Raw genomic sequence first — 14,461 nt, forward strand, 5'->3', positions numbered from 1 at the left:
TACCCATCAACAGCGAAATTGTGACTCCCGCATTTAAGCTTCAGTTCACCACCCAGTGTGCGAGCGTGGCGCAAACGCATGCTAGGGTTGCTGTGCTGTAGCCATGACAACCACTGTAAAGCCACAGCTGATTGATTCCTATCAGGGTGATACCCCTGCGGTGGTAGAATAGCAATTTGTCGTTCCTTCAAGAAATTTGCTCGGAACACTGTCATGCATGCATTTGGGAGAGTCACACATTGCATAAGGGGATCCACACCATTGACCTCGGTAAACATTTCTCGGAATTTCCCACACCCCTGCCTGAGGATGTCAACATCACTTTGGCAATACCTGAGAAGCTCGCTCTGATAGTTAAAGCTTTGATTCTTATTTTCCTCATACCATTTAAGGAACAGCGCTTTTTCAGCAGCACACATACCGTCAGGGTCATAGAAATCCTTGCTGGGCAGTGTTTTACCCACATGATACTCATTTTCAGCTGTTGAAAACAGGTGTGGAAAATAACCCTTGGCAACCTCATGGAAGGCAAATGTTTTAGGGAAATGTTTCAACGGCATAGATATGAAATTCAAGGAATCTTTGAATACAACACTTCCCAGTTGCATTCGCAGTATCTTCTCACCTGCCGTTATAATTTGTGGGGGGGGAAATTATACGGGGATATAAGGCTTTCAAGAGAAGGTGCAAGTCGTACCCTCTAGCATTGTGGGCTATTGCAATGACATCACCAGCATCCCTTGATTTCCTAGCTTTGATACCCTCCCCCCCGTCGCTCTCCCCCATGAAGCGGCTACTTGCAAGTTGAATAAACCACTCGGCTGTGTCTGTGAGGGTATTGGGGCCTGCAAATACAATTTCTCTGGAACCATGTTGGGGTGCGAGCGCATGAGAACGCCAAGGACACACCTGACAGAGAACCTGTTCACTGTTTGAGATGCACGCGCCACACCCCAACTGTAAAACACACAGGTTAGGTATGTGCTCACGCTGAGGGCCAATCATACTCTCAAAGTCATAAAACACATAAGGAACCTCATTAAAGGATGCTTTAGCCTCACCCAGAGGGGTCATGTAGCATCGGTGATCAGGGTTTAATGTTTCATGACAATGTTTACATAAGCGTGCATAATCACCGCTAGCTGCGCAGCTATGGGGCTCTTTTGCGCTTGCATTGTATGTGGCTAGGCATGCGACACATGTGTGTGTGCTACTACATGCTGACACTGTTCCCGGTATAGAAGGGATCAGGTGTCTGTCATAGCACTGCGTTGTAGCAAACCAGGTGTTACAAGAAAGGCAGTTCTTCCCAAACCCCTCCCACCCCCGACAGTAGCCACTGTGTTGACATTTACGGCATTTGAACTCGGCAAAGCAAGGGTGTTTTTCAGCCCCTGTTTTAAAACCCTTGTTACAGATTTCACAATAATCCTGTGTGCCATAAAACCCTTTTGCTGTAGAAACATAGTCGTAATGTTTGCCATGGTAAAATAGATGTAGAACCGGCAAATCGGTTGTAACTGCACCCTTGTACAGTATTTGAGGGTGCGCATTAACAAGCTTGTGAATTTTTAGTTGAGCTGTGTTTTGGAGATAGCTTTGAAATGCATCCCATGTCTCGCGCCCTTGACAAGGTGCCCTGGGTATTCCAGCCTTTACATGTAAATCTATTGCATGCAGTCTTTGCAGACAGCACTTTTCTTTCCTGTAGTTCTTTCCCACTCTTTCCCACTCTAGGCGTAAGTGCTCCGGATCGTCACCAGACGGTCTACCTATATAATGTAGACCAGTGACGATAGCTCAGGCAAAGCAGAGGTCGTCGTTGTTTCTTACTTGAACAATAGAGGTTTTCTTGAGTAAGAAGTTCTCCAGTGTTACAGCTTTTTTGGCGGTCAGCCGACCACAACCGAACCCGACCCTGTCCGGGTTGGCCACGTGAAGAATGTTCATATCCATACGGCCATCAGGTTGAAAGTCCTTCTTGGACTGGCTCACTTTATCCATGGCAGCAATAATGGAATTACCATTTACTGCCTCTAGCCTGTTGAAGGGTACGTGTATTGGGGCATCCAGAGCAGGATGCTGTATGCGTAAGCCTAATCTGTCCCCGTCATGACCACCTGTAAAGAAACAGATGCGTGCAATAGCCCAGTGTGCAACGGTATGAATGCATGGCGCATTAAATATGTGAGCTGATTATACACGTGTTTGACATATGGGGGGGGGTTACTGTAATATTAATACCTTGTGCTTACAATGCTGTGATAGGATGGGAGGGTGAGACGGAGTTTTTTATTTATTTTTTATGTAACTTACCAACATGCTCTCTCACGCGCTGTAAGACGTCATCAAACACTGCTGCTAACGCCTGCTGGGTGTTTTGCAGAGGAATATTGTCCGTGTGCAGACATAGGGAGAAACGATGAGTAGCTGTTTTAAATTTTTTGCTAACCATGGAATCCTGTGGTTCGAGTGTGTAGGCTGCTGTACTAAGTGTGCCCACACCATCGCCGACCCCTCCATGCTGAACTGCCGAATTCCAGTTGCGGTTCAAAAACACACTAGCTATGTCCATCAGCTCATCTTTCACCTGGCTGTCCGCCGCCACTTCTTCCACAACATCCACATTACCCTGCAGAATATTGTGTAAAGTATCCTCACACTGCGTTATGATTTCACCATGTGCAGTTTCTCCTACCTGCATAGGTATGGCTAATAATTCCTGCTCTATAGCGGGATCGTTGACGATATTCAAAAACGCAGCTTGTAGTGACGGTGGGAGAATGGCATTGTCATCATCATCATCATCAGAATCATCAGCAACATCATGGCCATGTTGGGCATACAAGGTTGAAGGCTGTGGCTCCATATTGAGAGCAAGGTATATTTTACTATAGTTTTTTGTTTTTAGAATTATTGCCTGTGTACAATGTAAGTGTACATGGGAAGGTAGCTTTGGCGACAATGGTGTTTATGGGTAGGTATGCAGAGTGAGTATTTGGGTGGGCGGAGTTGCGGTTGATTTATGCATATTTGGGAGATTTGAGTAGCAATGGGTGTATTGAGTAGGTGTGGCCTGAGGTAGCGCCAGGGTATATAGAACCGGGCTGGCTGGCGATAGTTGCCTGATATATTTGCAAACAGTGTTGCTACGCCTGCCTAACGAACTTTGCACCAGCTAGCTGCTGTACCCCGTGTCAACATGCCTGCTTCGACCACCTTCCAATGTCGCCGCTGCCAAACTGATGACCACCACTATACCAAGTGCCCAAATGCCAGCTGCGACAACAACTGCGCAAACCCCTTCGGACACTGGTTCTGGCGCTGCCCCGAGCCCTGCAGCACCTGTGGGAAAGCAGGACACGCTGCACCAAGGTGCATGAATGATGGCACCACTAAACCTGTAAGCGGTAGCAACATCAAGTGCTACAACTGCAAAGAGATGGGGCACAGAGCTGGGGAGTGTACGAAACCGTGCGGAGAGCGAGGGTGTGGTAGCACCGAACACACCTCATACACATGCCCCATGCACATAGCCCGGCAGAAACGTGGGGACCCACCACCCCATTTAGCGGCTTATGACTACTACAAATGCGGGAATATGGGGCATTTTGCTGCCGGGTGTGTACTACCGTGTAGGTGGTGTAAGATGGTGATGCAATGCCATCAGGCCCGTTATTGTCCAAAGCGGGTAAAGGCTGCAGAAAAGCCCCAGACGTCCCAGAAGGGTGGAAATGAGGCAGCCCCTACAACGCCCCCGAAGGAGGAAGAAGACGCCCCAGCTGTTGCTGCAGCTGACACCGTAACACCTACGAAGATGCAAGGCACCCCGGCCGTGCCCCCACCCCGCCCCTCCAAAAGAAAGCGGCCGTCAGCCCTATTGACCCCGGTTAAGAAACGGTGTCATACGTGATAGTAGCGACAGTGATGATGGCGGGGATTTAATAATAATTGAAGACGACGACGTGGAACCTTCATCTGCCCGCCGGGAGCTGAATTACCGGGGTATAAACCGGTATTGTGATGAAGAACACCAGTCGGCAGAAGATGTAAAAAATTGTCATATATGTAACCCCGCCACTGAGTCGGAAGAAGAAGGGTAGCTGGAGTGTTTTGCTGCTACTTAATATAATAAAATTTCTCAGCCATATATTGTTTTGTGTACTTATTTAATTGTGGAGTATTTCTTTTTTGTTGCTTGCAAAGCGTATTATATACACTACACATGTGTAGGGTGCTACATGCATGCACCCAACCCATATAGGAGCGATATTGATGAGTACAGCGTGAAATGAGCAAGCAAGCAAGCAAACCTTTGTGATTTTGACGCGGGGTTTTGTATTTTGAAAGCTTGACACCAATTTGCCATGAAGTTTGTGGACATGCTCTTGATGAGGGTAAAATACTAATGATACAGCGGTTACTAAGGCTGAAACAGACCACCCTATTTGTAATGAATTAGATAATAACTCTAAAACGGTTTGTAAGCTACATTATTTAATGCATAAGTATAAACATTTAGCAGGGCCGGAAATACGCATTCCTTTTCTGGTGATGAAACAGCCCCGAATGCATGTTGCCGGCTCTCCCCGGCAGTGTGTGCCCCTCATCTTCGTATATGGTGGGAAGCTGTGTGGTGTTGTGACGACTTAATTTGAGGGGTGTGTGATTACACACCATTTTATGTACCGGTAGCTGAAGGCTGAGCAGAAAATCTCCCGTGGTGGTTCTTCGGCTGCAACGAAAAGAAGCCGTGTTTAAACATTGATCATCATATACGTTATTATAAAGCTGCAACAAAAAGAAGCAGTGTTTTAACATTGATCAGCATACACATTATAAAGCACACAAGTGGCGCTGTTGATAATATGCTAAATAATATCACAAGATGCAATAAGGTGTGTTGGCACTTACCGTTCCTTCTTTTCTTCATTCCTGATGTAGATGCGTTCTAGTAGTTCATAATCCACATGCAGCTTCAATATTTCGATGTTGAATTGGTTAAGATGGAAGAAGAGGTGTCTAAAAAGCTCCCAGTTGCTATACACCTCTACAGCCAGATAGCATAGGATTCTGTGCGCTACTGGGTACATGGCAGTGCGGTTCAGGAAGCAGATTGCTGTAGATTGCATTGTATGATAGCAGGCTGGGCAGTATTTGCGCATAGACCGGTATTGATTTAAATAGGTTGTTTAGGTATGGTTTTATGCATATTACCTTTTACGCTGTGTGGTTGCATAGAATACGGCCCTATAATTTTTCACTGAGTTAAACTTAGTGACACTGACAAGGTGTGAGGGAGTGAAAGGTCGCAGGTAATTAAATTAGCCGCGTCCACTGTTAAACTGTGAGAGACTGGGTATCATGTCCCTAGATGTAAGTGCATAATCACCATATGTGTTTGGAGAATAACGCTAACGTGGTAAACCTACTGTTAATAGCTACTAGATCAAAATGCATCGATGGGTTTTTGTTAATAAATACCATGTTTATGGATTAGTGGTGGTAAACCTGCTGTTTATAGCTACTAGATAAAAATGCCTTGATGGGCTTATGTTAAGAAATACCCTGTCTATGGATTAGTGGAGATCAAAGATGATTTGGGGCCTTATGTTTATGGCTTAGTGGAGATTAAAAGATAACAAAATCAGCATGTGGTAGTTTGATAAATGGCTTTTTAATGAGGGTGATGTACGGGGTGGTGGTTACGTAATAGTGGGCTGGAGTGGCAACCTAGCTACTCACGCCTGTGGACCTGTCCGTGATAAAGAGACAGGTAGACGGTGGAATCCATCAGCTAACCCTGCCGCAGAGCGACATGGACACCTAGTGTCTCTCCAGGGCCACAGACAATGGCGTGATGGCTCTTTTGTCTGCGGTTGTCCTGTACCTGTTTCTTCACAGCTGACACCACCCTCTCTCTCCCTCACTAAACTACTATCACTGAATCCTTCTCACTACAACTACTGGTGTCTCTCCAGGGCCACAGACAATGGCGTGATGGCTCGTTTGTCTGTGGGTTGCCTGTACTTGGTTCTGACAGCTGACACCTCCTCACTCATAACCCATTCTCAAGCATAACCCTTATAGTTCATTCATTCTTAACTCGTCACGCGCTCGGATTTCATAGTATGAGTTTTTAACTCCATACTATTCCATTTGGTTTTCACGCTCTCGGTCCTAACTTTCACACTTTTGGACCTATACCGTGTCACCTACTGTTTCAGGTTTTATCCCATTGACTTAGTGGATTTGGTGTGGTTTAATGGGGATGGTGTGTAAGTCTAATAAACCATGCACGCGTACCTTTCTGTGCAGGATTTTTCGAAAGGATGGTTAACCTCATTTACCTATGTTGTATATTGGGGGTGCTCCCATTTGTATATCGTGTATCGTGTCGTATGTGTGTATACTTATTTGTGCTGCTATATGCACGTCTGTACAGGTGGTCAGTTAATGGGTGTCTATATATATATATATATAATCTGAAGTTTTCCTGATATGTACAACGTGGGGTATCATTATATACACGTGACTCTCTTTACTTGCGTGAAGCTTTCGCTTTTATAGTGTGTAGAATCTCTTGAAAATAAAAGACAAAACTAGGGCCTACTATGTGCTCTTTTCTAGCCTGTTTAGAGATGATTTAGATCAAAATGTCTGTTGCAGAATTTTTAAGGCAGTTGAACCTGTTGTCCTATATAACTGTGAGGTATGGGGAATTGACTCGGTTCTACTCAAGTATATGGATACTTTTACTCCAGAAATATTACGAATAAATTTTGCAAACGTGTTCTGGGAATTTCTCAACAAATACACCTGGGCATGCAGGGCAGAGCTTGGTTTATCTCCCTTCTGTTTAAGGTAATTAAATCTATTAAACAATTCTCCCGACATATTTTACAATATCCCAATATTGTTTTAAAACATGCTTTTAATGAATCAGTAACTAGGGCCAACAATAAAATTGGATGGTACTTATATAAATTCATTTGCCTCCTAGATAAATTTGACATTAAGAAAGTGATCTAATTTCTTCCATCATTATGAAGGACCTACAATCAAAGTTTACAGACATGTTCCACTTATCGTTTCAAGGTAAACCGAATAAAATAAATTCAAGAACTAACTTTGGACATATAGAAAATTTAAGTCAGAAATGAAACTTGAACCCTATCAAGAACACTGGAAGATTAAAAATAAACGTACCCATTTCACCAAGCTAAGGTTGAGTGATCCCAGGTGAAAAATTTAACTAGATAGAAGAACAAGGCCAATGCTTTGTGTTGTTATCCTGACTTATCATGTATCTGATTAGATAGTGTATAGAATATTGTCACTATTCTATATGGAACGTTTGCGCAACAGGATCTTGTATCTTATGGCGACCATGCTTGATAATGACTTTGGGATTCGGTTTGCGATACTGCTGTGGCTGCTTCAGACTGTATGGTATGCCCCATCTGTCAGAATGGTCAGCCATGCTGTTATGCATATGTTAACACAGAAAGGAAATGAAGCTTACCTAAAATGCACAGTCAGCCTCTGAATGAAATAGGGTTTGAGTCACACAAAAACACAGTTCTAGATCAATGTCACAATTTTCTTGTTCTTGCTCTTGTTCGGGTCGTGTCACTGAGGTGGGTCCTGCCTTTGTTTGAATCAGTTTCCTAGTGGGGTGTGGCGGAGCTGGGTCCAGCGGGGGGATTGAATCAGGGTCCTGGTGGAGTCTCGTAGAGGTGGGTCCGAGAGCTATAGTTAACAGGGGTTGGAACGCTGGCACGTGGAGGTGACGACAACGTTGGTATGAATTGAAGGCAACCGCAATGATAGAAAGTCACAAGTGATGATTGACGTCTTGATGTCGCCAGAATGTAGATAAAGAACACTTGCGTTGTGGACCCCAGACGAAGACATAAAGTTCAGCACTAACCTTGGCTTGATCTTGAAAAAAACAACGCCGTTTAAAACTTGCTTTACAATATATCACAAAATTAAAATCAAATCCGTCTAATCCAGCCTATGATTGCATATTTAATCCTCCCTACGAGGACTTATTCCATACAAAACCGAAGCTTGTTCCTCCACTAGGGATTAGAATAAAACTTCATGTAACAGCAGCAAATATTGACCTTGATTTTGTTGCACCGTACCGTTTACTGTCTACACCTCCTTGGCAACTAGTCCACCCCGTTGTAGACCTCACACTTACTAATTTTTAAAAACCAGACACAAATCCGTTAGTCTTTCAGCAAGAATATATCCAGTTGTGATCAAAGTACGATTCTCACCGCTCCATTTTCACTGATGGATCCAAGGATGGTGGCAAAGTTGCCAGTGCTACCATCGTTGGATCAAAAACCATTTCTTCCAGATTACCAAACAATTGTTCTATCTTTACTGCTGAGGCCAAGGCTATTCAAACAGCTTTGGAATATATTCAGACACAAAATATCTGCACAAACTTCATCATCCTCTCTGATTCTTTGTCATGCCTACAGGCATTAACAAATGTCCGCTCAAATCATCCACTCACTCTTGATATTTTAGAATTACACAATACTCTTGCCACTGGCCAATACGACACCGTCTATTGCTGGTTACCCAGTCATGTTGGAATCACGGGTAACACTATGGCTGATGCTGCAGCAAAAGCAGCTCTCAACAAATCTGTGACCCCACTTCTTATACCATACAGCGACTACAAACCTTTAATTAGATGCTATATCAAAGTCCTTATGCAAAAGAAGTGGGACACCCAAGTACGTACAAATAAATTACATGCAATAAAACCAAATATCAGTTACACCTACTTGGGTTGTCAGTCCAGATTTGAGGAGGTCATTTTACGACGATGTCGTGTTGGCCATAGAAGATATACTAATGAATATTTATTAAAAGGTGAGGATCCTCCGTTTTGTATCGCTTGTGATGAGATAATCACAGCCAATCATGTCCTGCTTGACTGTATTGATTTTTCCATCACAAGGGATAAATATTTTACTGTCAAAACAGTGAAGGACCTTTTAAGCAATGTTAATTCACATTTAATCATTAACTTTTTAAAAGATATAGATCTCATTCACAAATTTTGATGTAAAAAGTTATGTATTTTATAAATATGTAGTGTATAATTAGTAACTGAGACTATTCGTGGCTATACCCTCGATGGGGGTTGAAGTAGCGTAAAATTATTGTCCCCCTGACAGGGTATGTAAGACCACCTCTTTCAAAGTATATTTATATCTACCTCTATTTTAACTGCAGAATATTTGTTAACTTTTAATATCTGACTAAACTCGCAATAATCACCAGTAACTCGGGGAAGTGTAAATTCTGTTGGGGAACCATGCAGGTAGCAGAGGTACCGTAAGTCCCCTTGGTCCCCAGTATGGTGATCTTACCCTTGTTGCTGGCGATCTATAGCCCCATTTTTATATTGTGTCGTACCTTAATAATCAGAAATTTTTAGTGTTCTACAACTAGTTTTAAGTCAATCTGTGATATATTGCTAGTTATTATACTGTCCCTCGTCGACAGTTTTTATACCTATTGTATAACTTGTTCAAGTCATATTATGGCTGAAATATTGCCGACGTGACTTAAAATTAAACTCACACACACTCACTGAAAGCTTGAGCTTGAGGTACCGGAGTTTGGATTCTCTCACAAGTATCACACTTAGTTGATGGATTGTCTATGGTGATGACTTCGGCATGAACAACATAAGTCCGTCTGAGGGTCCACAACTGTTTATTTAGATGGTGACTGTAGTGCTACAATCGTAGGCCAGGTCTAAACTCTCTCTTTTTCCAGACCACTTGTATGGTCACTTATATACCCAGGGTCGTCAGCTAAAATACTTTGTTTCCAAACGCCTTGCATCTGGTCAGTGGCTTTATCATTAATATGATAATTCTTAGGGGGCTCCGGTCAGTCCCTTTTAGGAGGTGGCTCTTAATAGCCTGGTAATATCCCTCCGACACATGGCCACCGGTCAACCCTCATCATAATGGGTTATTTTGATTATTGTCTTGGCGTGGCGATTGCCACGCGACACGCTGTCGGCCCATCTGTGGCTGTGACTAGGGGACAAAGGTGACTACGGTTCTCCACTGACCAGTGCATTAGTAGGGGCAGCAATTTAGATAATTAGTGAGATGCCATCTGGCATCTCTTTACCCTTGATACATGAAACCACCACTCACTGATCCACTTGATATGTACTTGACATATCCACGGGGTCTCCACGGGGTCAGTCGTATTTGGCAAACACTGATAGTGTTACATCAGTCGTATTTGGCAAACACTGATAGTGTTACATCTAGGTATGTTTTCTTCTTGCCACTCTTCTCATCTTATTTCGAAGTTTTTCTTTTCTTTTATAATAATCAACTTTTCTTTTATAATAATCAACAATTAACGTCTGAGCTTCCAAACAACGAATTTGTTTTTCCACTAAAAGCACTGGTCGATTGTTTGGTTCAGCGGTTTCACTTTGTATTCCAAGTGACCTTAAAAAATCCTCTTTAGACATCATTTTGAAAAAATCTAATTTCTGTTTTTCGAAGTACCGCTGCTGTACTAAAATGTCTATCTTAACTATAAATCCACTCAAGTTTGTGGGTTTTTTCTTTTATAACGACTACGCTTTATACTTCACTATCATACTTTTTTGTCCTGTGTGGGAAAAGTAAAATTTATTCATTTTCAAGCTGCAAACATATGTTTCAACACGTGTGGGAAAAGCAAATAACATTCACTTTCAAGTTGTTTTTCTTATTCTATACAATCAGTAAACCAGAGTCCATTCTTTATCTGTTACCGGCGACGGTAGGCTGCTATTATAAACTGAGAGGCACAAATAACGCATACACAAATTTAAATGTCAATATTTTTTTACTGAAATGAAATATACAAATGACAATCAATACAAATGGCTAAAGATTACACTGATGAATTTCATGAACAGTTACTGTGTGACAAAAAATTAATGTCTATGAAAATGACGTAAAAGGCGAGTGGTGTCAATAACGAGTGTGTCCTCCTTGTGCAGCAATGCACGCTTGAAGCCGGCGAGGCATTGAGAGACACAGTCGACGAATTGCAGCCTGAGGAATACGTCTCCAATGATGCAGAAGAACTTGAATTAATTTTTGGAACCGTCTGTGGAGGATTTTGTTGACGTCGGACACGGCGGCCAAGTTCATCCCACAAATGTTCTGTAGGGTTCAAATCTGGGGACCTTGAAGGCCAGTCCAACACATTAACGTTGTTCTGTTGCATGAAGGCTTTTGTTATCCTGGCAGTGTGAGGCCTTGTATTGTCATGTTGAAAGACATGGCGACGTAAACCACGTTGAGTCAGTAATGGCAGCAGAACAGGCTGTAGAACGTTGTCGATGTAACGTCTGGCATTAAGGTTTCCCTGAATAGCAACAAGATCCGAGCGGAAATTTGCATTTAATGCTCCTAAAACCAAAACACCTCCACCTCCAAACCGATCACGTTCAATAACACATGGTTGTGTAAATCGTTCATTTTGGCGTCGGTATACATGTAAACGTCCATCAGGGTAGCCGACTGTGAAACGTGATTCATCAGAAAAAACAACTTGTCTCCAATCTCTACCACCGAGATTACCTCCACCAGCTGCCAATCGCTGCCCTGCTAGCCTTTGTGCCTGAGTCAAGATTTGTTCACGGTAGGGTCGTCGACATCTCAAATTCCTGTCAGCAAGACGACGACACACTGTACGGTCACTGATGTGTCTTCCACGGAGACCAATGGTTGCATTTGCCGTAGACTTGGCAGACGTGAAGCGATTTCTGAGGTGACTGTTAACCATTTGACGATCTTGTCATTGTGACGTCACAGACGGTGCACCTGGTCGAGGACGGTCCCTTACGCTGCCTGTGGTTCTCAACCGCTCATGTTATCTCGATATTGTCGTTTGATGGCAATGGAAATGAGCAGCAACTTGTTCTTGGGTACGACCAGCATTTAAAATCCCCATTGCTTCATTACGCTGATCGTGCGTTATCCGTTGCATTGTGTAGGCAAGTGATGGCAAAATGTCACGATGTGCATTTATAGGGTTTGCACGTGCATCATGCCTTTCACAAAATGGGCATCGATAGCAGCATTCCCAGTGGTGTGTTGCTTTTTGGTGATTGGCTTCGTTTCCAGAAACAGTTTTTTTTGCAACCCATATGACATGTTTACAGTAATAACCAACAATGGACAGTGTCAACAAGGTAAAATGTAAACGGACCTCATATGTTCTTAAGAAATTATATCTTAAAACTGAGTATGCGTCCCAAATGCCTCTTAGTATATATCTTATCAATCGAAATCTGACAATTGATACAATATCAAGATATCTCCAAGCAGAATACGTTCAAATACGGTTACTTTGTCACACACTTTGAAAAGCACCGGTGTTCGTTGAGTTAGAAAAGCACACAATGTTTTACAGATTCATATATATATATATCGTATGCAATTTTTTTTTAGTATTCAGCTGTCTTGTCATGCCGTTCGAAATCTTAAACCAATTTTGAAGTCTTTTTTAATTTATATTTTAGACGAAATTTTAATTTATAGAAACAGTTTTCACGTTCATAAAGCTTTGTTTACTAATGATATTTGTTCAATACATTTGACTTTAAACCAGGCAGACTGAAGTGTTAACTGTAAATCGGACAAATAGCCAAGTACAGCTGTCAGTAGGTGAAATTCGGGATGTTATTTCATCTATAAGTCTATTGGAGCATTTTTTCCAAGAACGAGTGTTTCAAAACAAATTCTGAAAAAGCAAGTTTTTATTTTATTATTTAATTTTAACTATATGCATTGCAATCAGTATTAATAGCACATTGTGTAACAAACGTAAATCTATCACCCATTCACAACTTTATTACATGTTTATGGTATGCAATGACTTTATAAGATTTAAGATGTTTATATATGTTGGCAGGACAGAATAGACTACTACTACAATGTATTACACAAGCTTGTTTTTGATTCTTTGGCGACACACTTGAAAGGAAATCGCTCTCTTTGAAATGTTGCCACATTTAGATCTTCGCGACGCATAGGCGGTTGGGGTTAAGAAAAGTCCAACTGATAATACATGTTGTACAGCAGTCGCAAGGAAATAATGTCTATACCCTACATTCACTGAAACATTTACATCTCAACCACTCCACAAATTGTTTTCATAGTCCGCACACATACATATACACAATGGATGACCTTTCAACGACAATATTCCATTCAGACGTCACATTCTATAAATCTAGCAGCGTGCAAACTTTTTTTTTTCACTCTGCTTGTGAAAAATGCCAGCTTCGTTTGTTGTGAGAAATCCCACACACGCAGATTATTATTTTGGCATTAGACAATTACATTATTCTATTTTTTAAAATTTAATTTCATCGCAAAATTTGCTTTGGATGCTAAAAAATCCCCAGCTAGAAAACAATATGAGCAGTTTCTGCCAAATTTATTTCTGCTCGAATTTTAAAAAGGCAGTTTTATTCCACGGTGAAGTGGTTCTTTATCGGGAAAACAGTGATTTGAAAGTGTCGTTACGCTTATGAACGTGAGTATCTCTTTTATTTTCATTGGTTATTCTTTGTAACTAGAAACAAGGTTATTCGTTGTAACTAGAAACAAAGTTTTAATTTCATTCAATTATCAGCTTTCCTGTGATGTCGCTCATGTGAGGATCTACCTTCGGTGGCGGGCGATTTATAGCCCGTTTTTATCATGTTATTGTAATGTATAGTTCTCTTTTTCTGATTCCATACTAGTTTTATATCTTTTTCTGTGATACATCTAGTGCTTTTACTGTCCTTCGTTGGCAGGTTATTATTATAAGTTTAATAGTATTTATTATATCAAACCCTTGATAGTCACGATATGGCTGAAATATTGCCGATGTGACTTAAAATTTTAACTCACTCACTCACTCGCTCGTGTGAGCGGTTTTCATTTTTAATTTAACAATTTACTATTCTATTCTATTCACAGGCTGTTATAGGAGACATTAGTAGTATAGTGTCACCAGGCAGGAGCTGGTTTTGGTGGAGGGAAAAGTGGAGGGAGCCTGAAAGGGTCCCCCAGCCTATCGGAGCGCGGTGAAGGGACAGCGTGTCACAGGTGTGGGGAATGAAAGGTGTGTGTGTTTATAAGGCAGAAAAGAATTCGTAAGTAAACAAAAGTAAAGGGTATTCAATAGAGCTATGTGTATGGCGTGTTGCCCTGAATAGACAAGCAGCGCAGTTTGAATTGAGCGCGCTTGACAACTCAGGTGACCACGTCGTTTCAAATTGTTTATTGGACATAATGGTTTTGTTAATTTCAGGCGTTAGTAGAAATCACAATTAGTGTACAACTCACGTAGTCGTTTGAAATTGACCGCGCTCGCGAGAGCGTGCAACCTTGTTTGATGAATG

General features: G+C 41.9%; 1 protein-coding gene across 1 annotated transcript; it reads left to right on the forward strand.

The window, feature by feature from the left end:
• Positions 1–3,202: 3,202 nt before the first annotated feature.
• Positions 3,203–3,913, forward strand: LOC125379296 (cellular nucleic acid-binding protein homolog). Its single transcript, XM_048395571.1, has one exon. It carries the CDS (start codon positions 3,203–3,205, stop codon positions 3,911–3,913), a length of 711 nt encoding a protein of 236 aa, XP_048251528.1.
• Positions 3,914–14,461: the final 10,548 nt, after the last annotated feature.

The sequence above is a fragment of the Haliotis rufescens genome, unplaced genomic scaffold (assembly GCF_023055435.1).
Source record: "Haliotis rufescens isolate VD_foot unplaced genomic scaffold, xgHalRufe1.0.p SCAF_14, whole genome shotgun sequence".
Taxonomy (NCBI): domain Eukaryota; kingdom Metazoa; phylum Mollusca; class Gastropoda; order Lepetellida; family Haliotidae; genus Haliotis; species Haliotis rufescens.